At 41.1% G+C, this 12,418-nt stretch overlaps 1 protein-coding gene across 3 annotated transcripts in view; it reads right to left on the bottom strand.

Moving 5' to 3' along the window:
* The window catches only part of LOC109869631 (protein kinase C zeta type), a 154,765-nt gene that overhangs the window by 48,072 nt on the left and 94,275 nt on the right, over positions 1-12,418 (bottom strand). For all 3 annotated transcript variants that reach the window (XM_020459894.2, XM_031803848.1, XM_031803847.1), the window contains 6 exons: positions 11,266-11,397; positions 9,934-10,024; positions 8,342-8,394; positions 6,034-6,228; positions 843-940; positions 250-336 (listed from right to left, as the gene is read on the bottom strand). In XM_020459894.2, the coding sequence (XP_020315483.2) occupies positions 250-336; positions 843-940; positions 6,034-6,228; positions 8,342-8,394; positions 9,934-10,024; positions 11,266-11,397 (656 nt within the window). The remainder of the gene's footprint in view (positions 1-249; positions 337-842; positions 941-6,033; positions 6,229-8,341; positions 8,395-9,933; positions 10,025-11,265; positions 11,398-12,418) is intronic.

Raw genomic sequence — 12,418 nt, 5'->3', positions numbered from 1 at the left:
TACATTCTCCACCTCACAATTGGCATAGTGAGACGTGGTGGGCTAAATGCCCGTGATTTCTCTACCTCTGGTGTGCTTTCCTGAAAAATACAATATTGCCTATCATATTGGGACGTTAATACGGCCTATTCATCCTTAAAATAAACGGATAAGTTTATAGGTTAAAGGAAATGGCAGAGAGCCATGATTGAGGGTTCTATCCGTATGCTTTTGAAGTATCAGAGGAGCAGGAGGATGTTGCTGGTTTACCTTGCGTGTTCTTCTGGTAGTTTCCGTTGCCGTTGCATATGAAACATCAGATCCCCTCCGTTGACGTACTCGATCACGAGAAATAACCTACAATCAGAAGAAATGGGAGAGGAGAAGGCATTGGTAAACAATCAGTCTTGGAGTTTGAATGCAGCCTGAATGGCCCTCTTACCAAGATTGCCATTTTCCAAAACAATAGCTAGTATTATCATCATTGGCCAACTGAAGGCTGCATGTCAAATTGAATGCCCAGTATCTGGCTAAATATGATTTTAAAGTTCTTCGTTAAAAAAACAAACATTTGGTTTCACTTTAAGTCATGGTTCATGGTCTTATGGTAAAGGCTCTCATAGCCTGCCTCTAATTGACTACAACTATACATTTCTTTACTTACAATGAGAAGTCTGTCATTGAATGTGTCACTTTTCCCAGAAGCCACAGCTCCATAGTTTCTTACTTCACATAATGAATGGTGAGCAATTCAGTTGCCTAGTTCCAAGGCCAGTGGAACAATTGTAGAGAAATGGATTCATTTCACCTCTATTTAACCTAAGTGTAAGTCATTCAGAACTCATTCTCTGTCTGCCTCTTACCGGCTCTCTGTCTGAAAGCAAGAGTGAAGGCCCACTAAGAACGGATTGGTAGACGCCTGCTCAAACACGTGCTTCTCTGTCTGCACCCAGTCAATGTCCTGCAAGGGAAACACACAAAGAGAGAGACAGAGAAAAAGACAAAAAACATTAGCAACAATTTTGTCATGTAAATAATCATCGTGGACGAGCTGCTCAACAAACAAACAGACCGAGATGCATGATGCCATGTACGACAGCCTTTGTAAACATACTGTATACAGTATTAGCATCCTTTCATGTCCATGTGCAGTCAAATCAGTTCCCCAGAGGAAGAAGTAGTGGAACATTAAGACACAAAGCAGCCATTTTCTTTTCTCATTGCCACTTTTTCTCTAAGCCACTTTTTATTCAACCCACTGGATTTCTACTCTATTGGTATTAACCCTTTAGATTCGACTACATTTAATAAACAAGGAAAGACAGAGTAAATTTACTAGTAAATTGATCCAAGTTAGATCAGGACGTCTTCTTTCAGATAAAAATAGAAGGCATAACAGAAAGCCTAACACTTAAGTCATGGAAAATACAGTCTGCTCCATAAGTAGTGGAATCCTTGATAAAGATGAGAAAAAAAGACCGTAGAAAAGATATAATACAAATACTGATCTATATTGTATGCTCCAAAATTTTGGGAAATTATATATTTTTATACTAATACTCAGAGAAAGTACAAAAAAATGTAAAATATGGGGGTCAAAATGATTGGCAACCCTGTTTCCAATACTCTAGCACCCTCCACTTGCGAGGATAGCGACAGTGAGCATTTTTCTAAAATGTTATATGAGAACACGTTGGGAGGAGTCTTACAGAATCTTTCCAGATCCTTCGTCTGCACTTATGGACTGCCCTCTTCAATTCAGAGATGGCCATTGCAAAATGTTGATTTTGTGGTCATTTAATAATTTCTTTGTATATTTTGATGTGTGCTTGGGGTTATTGTCTTGCTAGAATATCCACTTGTGGCCAAGTGCCATCCTCCTGGCAGAGGCAATGAATTAAGGACATGGAAAATATGGTATAAATAAGTATCTCAAAGACAAACAAATTAAGAAACATACACCTTTCAGTGTCTACATGGTACATCATTAATTTGTAGTTGTAATACTGGACTATGATCTAATGCAGAGGGGAAACCAAGAGCCACAATCACAAATAAGAGCACTAGTTAGAGAAATAGGCACCTTATGTTCTCTTACTCTGACAAATGAAGGAGTAAAAATAGGCAAACAACACATGCATAAACATCACACTAAACACTGCATTTAAAGGAAACCATTTCCAACCCCATAATGACCACCTAGATGTAACGTGTAAAATGAGGAGCTCCACTCTAAGCTTCACAAACAACTCAGTAACCTGTTGTAGTGTAGACTAAGTCATACCCTATGCACAATAAATCTTTCTCTCAAACAAACACACGTTCACACACAGAAAGCTTTAGAAATCAGAGCACTTTCATTTCCGAGCCCAAGCCAGAGTTGACAGACAGTGAGCAGATTACAGAGCTCTGCCTGCGATTGCACCAGGAAGACAAACATCTGTTGCTTTTTCTAGGCCGTGAACTTATACTCCTTCTGACTAAAGTCTTTGGATGGGTGGTTCTCTGCACTCTCTATCCAGCTCTATGACTTTATGCCTGTTGTTTACAAACCCCCAATCTACTCATAGAAGTAGACAATTAAATAATTCACTAATATAAAACGGAGATAGTCCTCAGTGGTTCTGGCATCGTCACAGAAGCGATCAATAGCAATTGTTGATCAGTGTGCCCTCTATCCATCTCTATGGATCAATGGCAAAGATCAGAGGTGTGCCGTCTCTCCGTCTCCATGGATCAATGGCAAAGATAAGAGGTTTGCCCTCTAGGTTATATAGCTATAAGAATAGCAACCTGTCTGGCTTTAGCTGGGCAGATATTTTTCTGCTAATTTCTAAAAGCCTGGCCTTGGCTACCCTGGCTGGTAGCCTTGGCTGCCCTGAGAGGGACAGAGACAGTATGCCAAGCTGAGGGGCTGACTAGGCCAAACTGAGGCTAAATACCCATTCAGTTCATCATCAGGCCTCAAACATGGCTGACCCCTTTAAACATGTAAACACTCCCCTTGGTCTTTCTGGATTCGCAATTCAGACGTATGTGGAAGGGTATACAGGAAATCACGGACTACAAAAAGAAAACCAGCCACATCACGGACACCGACGTCACGCTTCCAGACAAACTAAACACTTTCTTTGCCAGCTTTGAGGATAATACAGTGCCAAAGTCGCGGCCCGCTAGGAAGGACTGCGCCCCCTCCCCTTCTCCTTCTCCGTGGCCGACGTGAGTAAAACATTTAAACGTGTTAAAGGCTGCTGGCCCAGACGGCACCCTAGCTGCGTCCTCAGAGCATGCGCAGACCAGCTTGCTGTATAAGGACATATTTAATCACTCCATATCCCAGTCTGTTGTCCCCACATGCTTTAAGATGGCTACCATTGTTCCTGTACCCAAGAAGGCAAAGATAACTGAACTAAATGACTACTGCCCCGTAGCACTCACTTCTGTCATCATGAAGTGCTTTGAGAGACTAGTCAAGGATCATATCCCCTCCACCTTAGCGGCCACTTCAGTTTGCATACAGCCCCAACAGGTCCACAGACCACCCGAGCCACTGCCTATTCACACCACTACCCTCCAGAAGGCGAGGTCAGTACTGGTGCATCAAAGCTGGGACCAAGAGACTGAAAAACAGCTTCTATCTCAAGGCCATCAGACTGCTAAACAGCAATCACTAACTAAGAGAGGCTGCTGCCTACACTGAGACCCAATCACTGACCACTTTAATAAATGGATCACTAGTCACTTTAAATAATGGCACTTTAATAATGTTTACATATCTTACTTCACATGTATATACTGTATTTTATACCATCTATTGCACCTTGCCGCTCGGCCATCTCTCATCCACGTACTTATATGTACATATTCTCATTCACCCCTTTAGATTTGTGTGTATTAGGTAGTTGTTGGGAAAATGTTTAGATTACTTGTTAGATATTACTGCACTGTCGTAACTAGAAGCACAAGCATTTTGCTACAATCGCATTAACATCTATGTGACCAATAAAATGTGATTTGATTTATGTCTCTCATCCCCTGAAATTGACTTCTGCTTCTGTTCTGGGATTGATTTGCACTTTTTGCACCAAAGTACGTTCATCTCTAGGAGACAGAATGCGTCTCCTTCCTGAGTGGTATGATGGCTGCGTGGTCCCATGGTTTTTATACTTGTGTACTATTGTTTGTACAGATGAACGTGGTACCTTCAGGTGTTTGGAAATTGCTCTCAAGGATGAACCAGACTTGTGTAGGTCTACAATTTTTTTCTGAGGTCTTGGCTGATTTCTTTTGATTTTCCCATGATGTCAAGCAAAGAGGCACTAAGTTTGAAGGTAGGCCTTGAATACATCCACAGGTACATCTCCAATTAGCCTATCAGAAGCTTCTAAAGCCATGACATTCTCTGGAAATTTTCAAGCTGTTTAAAGGCACAAGTCATCTTAGTGTATGTAAACTTCTGACCCACTGTTGTTGGAAAAGTACAACAATTGTTGGAAAATGTGTGGAATGGTTGAAAAATGAGTTTTAATTACTCCAAACCAAGTGTATGTAAACTTCCGACTTCAACTGTAGATGTTAGCATCTTCCAGAGATTTCTGTAAGTCTTTAGCTGACACTAGGATTCTTCTTAACATTGAGCATTCTGTGCTGTGCTCTTGTAGTCATCTTTGTAGGATGGACACTCATAGGGAGAATAGCAACAGTGCTGAAATTTTGTCTTAACGTACTGTTGTAACCCTTTCCAGCTTCATGCAAGGCAACAATTCGTAATCTTAGGTCTTCTGAGATCTATTTTGTTCGAAATTTTGTGAGTGTTTATGGGCAGGGCAGCTCTAACCAAAATCTCAAATCTAGTCTCATTGCTTCGACTCCAGGTTAGTTGACTCCTGACTCCAATTAGCTTTTGGAGAAGTCATTAGCCTAGGGGTTCACATACTTTCCCCAACCTACAATGTGAATGCTTAAATGATGTATTCAATATAGACAAGAAAAATACAATAATTTGTGTGTTATTAGTTTAAGAACACTATATTTGTCTATTGTTGTGACTTAGAGATCAGATCAAATGTTATGTCAAATTTATGCAGAAATCCAGGTCATTTCAAAGGCTTCACATACTTTTTCTTGCCACTATATGCATGAATGCATTTATACATGTATAGAATCTATAATATACGGTGTGATATCCACTAAAAACATTGAGAGAGATCTACAAAGAGAGAGATCTACAAAGAGAGAGATCTACAAAGAGAGAGATCTACAAAGAGAGAGATCTACAAAGAGAGAGATCTACAAAGAGAGAGATCTACAAAGAGAGAGATCTACAAAGAGAGAGATCTACAAAGAGAGAGATCTACAAAGAGAGATCTACAAAGCTCTGAACGGCCATACTATGTAAGATAAGCAGGGAGCGGGAGAAATGTATGATATGTTGAGTGGCAATAGAAGGAATGGTCCTTTCTACGTGGGTCATTTTGGCAATGTTGTTACATCCATCTCTTAGTTGTCCATTGAAAAGTGAAGAACTCAGAGCTCAATGATCACATTACTATCATCAGAGGACAATCAATCCAAAATGTCTATCCTCTCCCTCTGTAGTAGTTCTGTCATTAATCTGGTGTGTTATGTCTAATAGCAATACCATAGCCCCACCTAGAGGTGGAAACTATAACATCTCTCAATTACTCTCGTCTCTACCCATCTTTCTCTCTTCCCGCTCTACTCCTTTACCTCTCTCCCCCCTCATTTCATCTCCCCATCTTCCTATCCTTTCATACCGCACCATTTCCTCCTTACTTTAATGACTTATTTCACCCCATCTCTCTCCCTTTCATCACCCTTCTGTTTACTCCTCCCTACTTCACTCCTCCTCATCTTTTTTTCTGTCCTTTTCCGCCCCAAGATCCTCTCGTCTTCCTATTTCACCACTGCACGTCCATTGACTTCTCCCTGCCTACTCTACAGATCCATCTCTCTGCCTCCCTTTTCCTCCTCTCCCCGTTTCTCTCTCCCTTCCCCTCTTTCCCTCCCTCTCCTCCTCCTCCTCCCTCTCACCTCGTCGTCGTGCACCAGTTCCTTCTTGACCACCTTCATGGCGTATATCTGTTCGTTCTTCTTGAGTCGCACCAGCAGCACCTTGGCGTAGCTGCCACGGCCGATCACCCGGATCAGGTCGAAGTCCCCCAAGCCCAGCGCCAGCCCCTGGGAGATCTTGATGCCTTCGATCCCATCTACCACCGCTTTGATATCCTGTAAAGGAGGTTTGGATGGGAGAGAAACATTAGTGAAAGAGACATACAGTGAGCTCAAAAGTATTTGGCCAGTGATCATTTTGTTGTTGTTTAGGCTCTGTATTCCAGCACTTTGGATTTGAAATTATACAATGACTATGAACTTAATGTGCAGACTGTCAGCTTTCATTTGAGGGTATTTTCATCCATATTGGGTGAACCGTTTAGAAATTACAGCATGTTTTGTACATAGTCGCCCCATTTTAGGGGACCAAAAAGATTTAATTTATGTATATTAAAGTAGTAAAATGTTAGGTATTTGGTATACCTAGCACGTAATGATAATTTGTTGTTTTGGTTATGTTTCAGATTATTTTGTGCCCAATAGAAATGAATGGTACATAATGTATTGTGTCATTTAGGAGACACTTAATGTAAATAAAAATAGAAAATGTTTCTAAACACTTCTACATTTAAAAAAAATGCTAACCTCCCCTGGTATTGTATTAGTGAGAGGTTAGCATGTCTTGGGGGTATGATATAAAATGCTAACCTCCCCTGGTATTGTATTAGTGAGAGGTTAGCATGTCTTGGGGGTATGATATAAAATGCTAACCTCCCCTGGTATTGTAATAGTGAGAGGTTAGCATGTCTTGGGGGTATGATATAAAATGCTAACCTCCCCTGGTATTGTATTAGTGAGAGGTTAGCATGTCTTGGGGGTATGATATAAAATGCTAACCTCCCCTGGTATTGTAATAGTGAGAGGTTAGCATGTCTTGGGGGGATGATATAAAATGCTAACCTCCCCTGGTATTGTAATAGTGAGAGGTTAGCATGTCTTGGGGGTATGATATAAAATGCTAACCTCCCCTGGTATTGTAATAGTGAGAGGTTAGCATGTCTTGGGGGTATGATATAAAATGCTAACCTCCCCTGGTATTGTAATAGTGAGAGGTTAGCATGTCTTGGGGGTATGATATAAAATGCTAACCTCCCCTGGTATTGTAATGGTGAGAGGATAGCATGTCTTGGGGGTATGATATAAAATGCTAACCTCCCCTGGTATTGTAATAGTGAGAGGTTAGCATGTCTTGGGGGTATGATATAAAATGCTAACCTCCCCTGTTATTGTAATAGTGAGAGGTTAGCATGTCTTGGGGGTATGATATAAAATGCTAACCTCCCCTGTTATTGTAATAGTGAGAGGTTAGCATGTCTTGGGGGTATGATATAAAATGCTAACCTCCCCTGGTATTGTAATAGTGAGAGGTTAGCATGTCTTGGGGGTATGATATAAAATGCTAACCTCCCCTGTTATTGTATTAGTGAGAGGTTAGCATGTCTTGGGGGGATGATATAAAATGCTAACCTCCCCTGTTATTGTAATGGTGAGAGGATAGCATGTCTTGGGGGCATTATATAAAATGCTAACCTCCCCTGTTATTGTAATGGTGAGAGGTTAGCATGTCTTGGGGGGATGATATAAAATGCTAACCTCCCCTGTTATTGTAATAGTGAGAGGTTAGCATGTCTTGGGGGCATTATATAAAATGCTAACCTCCCCTGTTATTGTAATGGTGAGAGGTTAGCATGTCTTTGGAGTATGACATTTATGTGTTTAGCTTTCTCACTCATCATTATTCAAGATTCATTCAGGACTATCCGTAATCATGGTAGCATCCACATTAATGTAGAAGTGTTTAGAAACATATTCTATTCTTATTTACAATAAAAGTCCGCCAATACATTACTTACCATTCATTTCTATTGGGCACAAAATAATATGAAACACAACCAAAACAAACAGCAAATGCATCTAACAAGTTTGTAGAGTCACAAGCTTGATGTAATCATTGCATGCTATGAATATGGGACCAAATAATTAACTGTAACAGAGCCAAAACAACAAAAATGTGTCACTGTCCCAATACTTGTGGCACTCACTGTAGATAACCGTACACTGTTGAAAGGTCCTGCAGTGTATTTAGTGTAGCGTTTCGACCCAAAGGTTCCTGTCAGGCTTGAGGGAAGCGTTATGGTCATAGATAGAGCTAGTGTCATGCACATGTTGATATGATAAGCATATTTATTATAAGAATGCCTTATTTACTGTGTCTGAATAAACTCACCTCGGAGTCCTCTTCAACTTTGTCCATCTTGCAATTGTGTGGTAGGAAAGGTACTGAAGACAAGAGAGAAATAACTTGTTACCTAAGCTTTAATGCAGTCCTACCTAGAGTGGACTGCGGATTAAAAACCTTAGAGATCTCTATAGTCTACAGACATTTCCATTTAAATAGGGTGTTCCACAAGAATCCATGGCTCTATCTCGAATCGTCTTTCCGCCACTCATTGCATTCTATCTCCTCGTCTCTTCAACCGTATTGGAGAAGAAGGTCCAAGATCATTTTGAGAAGATCCTTATCCATTGGGTGAGAAGGGACCTCTCACCTTCTCATCCAATGGGTTTTGAGATTGAGGCAAAGAGAGAGGATGTGAGGAATCAAGGAAATGCAATTGAGATTCTCCCGTTGACTCCTTCTCAATGAATCTTTCCTTGATTCCTTGCCTCCTCTCAAAGGAGCATTGTGGGACCTATAGTTCACCCTTGTGACCAGCAGAGGGCCCAATGCTGTTCAGAGTGAGGTTCAGATTTTTCTTGCCACTGCCCAAATCTAATTATTATTGTACTATACTATTGTACAACCTACTGTCTAGTCTGCTGCTGGATGATTGACCACCTACTGGGTGTCCAACCTTCACACTAACCCTGATAGAGAACCAGTGCACAAAAACAAGGAAGGCCCTGTGCACAGCAGTGCATCTTGTTCAAGGTGCTGCTTCTGGTAGAAACAACTGGGGTAAAAATCACACACTTAGAAATATATTTTTTTTCTTATTATTTTACAAATTGTGCTGTGCAGAATAGCACATGCAACTTTCTGATCAGTGTGTAAACAACAAAGGCATACTGATTCAAACATGCTCTTTCACTGTTCCATGGCTAGTTATTGGTTTTCATTGAATAGTGCCTTTTAAAGCCTTTGAAATGAGTGTTCACAAAGTGTCTCATGGTAGGAGTGCTGATTTAGGATCAGTTTTGCCTTTTCATAAGGAATAAGAAAGATCAGCACTGCTACTCTGAGAACCTTTTTTACATACAGGCCCAGGCCCAATGTATCAAGACAATGAGACCAAGCCTGCACTTTTGTGGTCTTGAGTGGTCTCAAGGCTAATTTTATTTGACTACATCACATATTAAAGGTTGAGTAAGTAAGAATTTTGTTCACAAATGTGCCAAAATGTATATTATATGTAAATAGTTAGTTGTTAGATGCTTCTCCCTACATATTTCTTTCAAAGCCATTTTAGCTGTCGCAATAGCTGTTCTGTCTGAACCGATTCGCAAATCACGGGAATTTGTTGCACAATGCAGAAGTTGGCTCCCTCCGAGGCATATGTTGCTAGGCAACCCCTATGCACTTGCCAGCATAGGCCTGCTCCCTCCCCCTCCGTGGCTAAAGCCAGTGTGAGAAACATGCTAACAAATGTTTGTGCTATGAATCTAAATAAATACTGCACTCTGACCCACAAAACTGTAAGCAAGGAAAGTAATGTAGTTTTATTGGAATATGCAGCGGTTGTTTTTAAGTAATGAATCTGCTTGCTTCTAACATGACTTACTGCATCTTTAAGTCTATATTGTTTTATAGGAACTTACTTCCATCTGTATCCTCTGTGTCTTGAGGGAGGAGGTCCACCTCTTCACTCTTCTCATCTAAAGGGGGCTCCTGTGATGGCATGACTGGCTCCTGCCAAGAGAAGACAGGCAAATAGCCTCACATGGTTGAGGCTGACAAAGAGCATCAAGCTAATCATGACTAGGTCCTTGGAGACACTGGGAAGAAGGGGATTTATTTTAAGAGGTGTTCCACGGTGACAAACATCTTAGGCACATAGATTCAACTTTTTAACAAAAGACCACAGAAGTTGAGAAGTCTGCATATGTCTCACAACAAAGCACTTAAAATGTATTTTATGCAGTTCTAACCATGAGGCTCACCTCGCTATCTAATCAACAGGGAAATCTCATGTGCCATTTCAACTGGGATCAAAATGTTTGTTGATAGACAATCGTCAGATTACATGAAGAAACAAAACACAGCATAGAGATCTACTAAAGTGGACATTGGTTGACTATTGCCCTGGGTTTTCAGGCACCGGGTTTGCTTTAGTCTAAATGCCAAACGGGCTGATTGCAAGGACCCCTTAGATTCTGTATGTTAACCGTCTGTCACTAGAGATCAACCTCATGATGTCTCAGTATACAGTACACTGCAGTATGGCTGCATCCCAAATGGCACCCTGTTCCCTATATAGTGCACTTATTTTGAACAGGGCCCAGTTCTGGTCAAAAATAGTGCATTACATAGGGAATAGGGTGCCATTTTGGATGCAGCCTATATCTAAAGATAATGGATGTGAAACTCGCCCATAGCATGTTAGCTGGAGGATATTGAGAACTAAAGCCAACTGTTTCTCATGAAATAACAGACCAGTCTTTTGCTCTGTTGACAAAGAAGGTTGGCTTTGAGTTATATATGTGTTGTACAAAAGGGTTAATTGCTAGTTCGATTCACGCTCATTCAGAACAGAATTTACTCGGTTACAAATATACACCAGTACTTCAAATAGTAATGTTTCATTTAGATGTGTTCATAGTTCACCATTTTATTCCTGAATGTAATCTTATTTTACTCAAAAGTTGAATAATTAAAATGCGAAACTTAGTTTCACCCTAATGCAGTTGAATAGTACCCCCCTTTCCCCCCTCAAAAATTCACTGAAGTTGGTGAAATGCTTATGAACACTGTGAATGCTCTATAAATCAATTATAAGCTCACCATTATGCCTTTTCCAATGCCATTTGTGAAGTGTCTATATATAGTGCTTATGAAGGCTCTATAAATCATGTGGTTCCGATGCTTTAACATGACGGATTGGGCAGAGTACTGTCCAATCCGTCATGAGATACTATATCTATGGTACTCACCATATGCCTTTGGCAGGTCAGAGGGACAAGTGTGTGACAGCGCTTATGGACCAGCAGTTTGCAGTTGATACACTTGTAGCCCTGCCTCCCCAGCCCCCATATCCTTTCACTGCAGTGGCCACAGTACGCTTTCTGTTAGGGACAGACAGAGACAAATTGGGAGATAGTTAGTGTAACAACCCCTATCAGTCTGAGCTCATGACACTGGGTTGACACTATCGCAGTCATTGATCAAGAATCAATGGACAACAGGTGAGGCAGACACGTGAAGGAGATCATGATAGATGCAGAGTGGTCGAGTTAGGCCTAGGCACCATCTTACATCAACTGGGAGCATGCTTGTTTTGTTACAATCGGCTATACATTTCACAGGTATATATGCCATTTAACAGCCACTTTTATTTAAAGCGACTTAGTGTGTGCGTATATATGGGTGCTCCAGTGGGAATCAAACCCACACTGTTTTGTCTGGCCCAGACGCTATTAGGCTTATAACATCTGTGGTCCAGCACACATCAGAACCCGGACACTTAGGGACGTTATGTCTACCACAGGCATATCCACAAACACATTCAGAGCCAGTTGTTTACTAACAGTCTCAAAAGAGTGGCACCACAGTGCAATGAGTGCTGAAGTTTAAGTGGCGTTGCCATGGAAACGCCATGCAGAGGAACTTCAAAGCTTAGCTACCCCTACCCCACCACTCCGCAGCCCAAACTGACTCAATAGAGAGAGACCGAAATAATAAAGAGAGAAAGAGATGGAGGGAGAGTTTGAGAGGGAGAAAGAGAGGCAGCGGTTCGGGCGGTTCATAAATAAATCAAGACAAAATCTGTTTTCCCTCTCCGCTCAGTGCAGACGAGGGAGTAATTAAGGCGCCTGTTGTGAGGTGAGAAACTTTGAAGGCAGACTTTCCACACTCCTTGTCAAGACTTTGGGGAGCGCATTTCAATAGCAGAGGATACACGAGGGGCCATAACATATGCCATTTGTTCTTTAAAAGAGCCACAAGATCTTCAGATTCTTTTTTGACTCACTAGCTATGTTCGATGTTCCAAAGACACTAACACAAGGTAGGAAGGAGGAAATACTGAGGGACCAAAAACATAAGATGTTAGGCCTACAAAACAAACATATTTGGTCTTCTTGACTA

The sequence above is a fragment of the Oncorhynchus kisutch genome, linkage group LG24 (assembly GCF_002021735.2).
Source record: "Oncorhynchus kisutch isolate 150728-3 linkage group LG24, Okis_V2, whole genome shotgun sequence".
Taxonomy (NCBI): Eukaryota; Metazoa; Chordata; class Actinopteri; order Salmoniformes; family Salmonidae; genus Oncorhynchus; species Oncorhynchus kisutch.
This window is presented reverse-complemented; position numbering and strand designations above follow the sequence as displayed.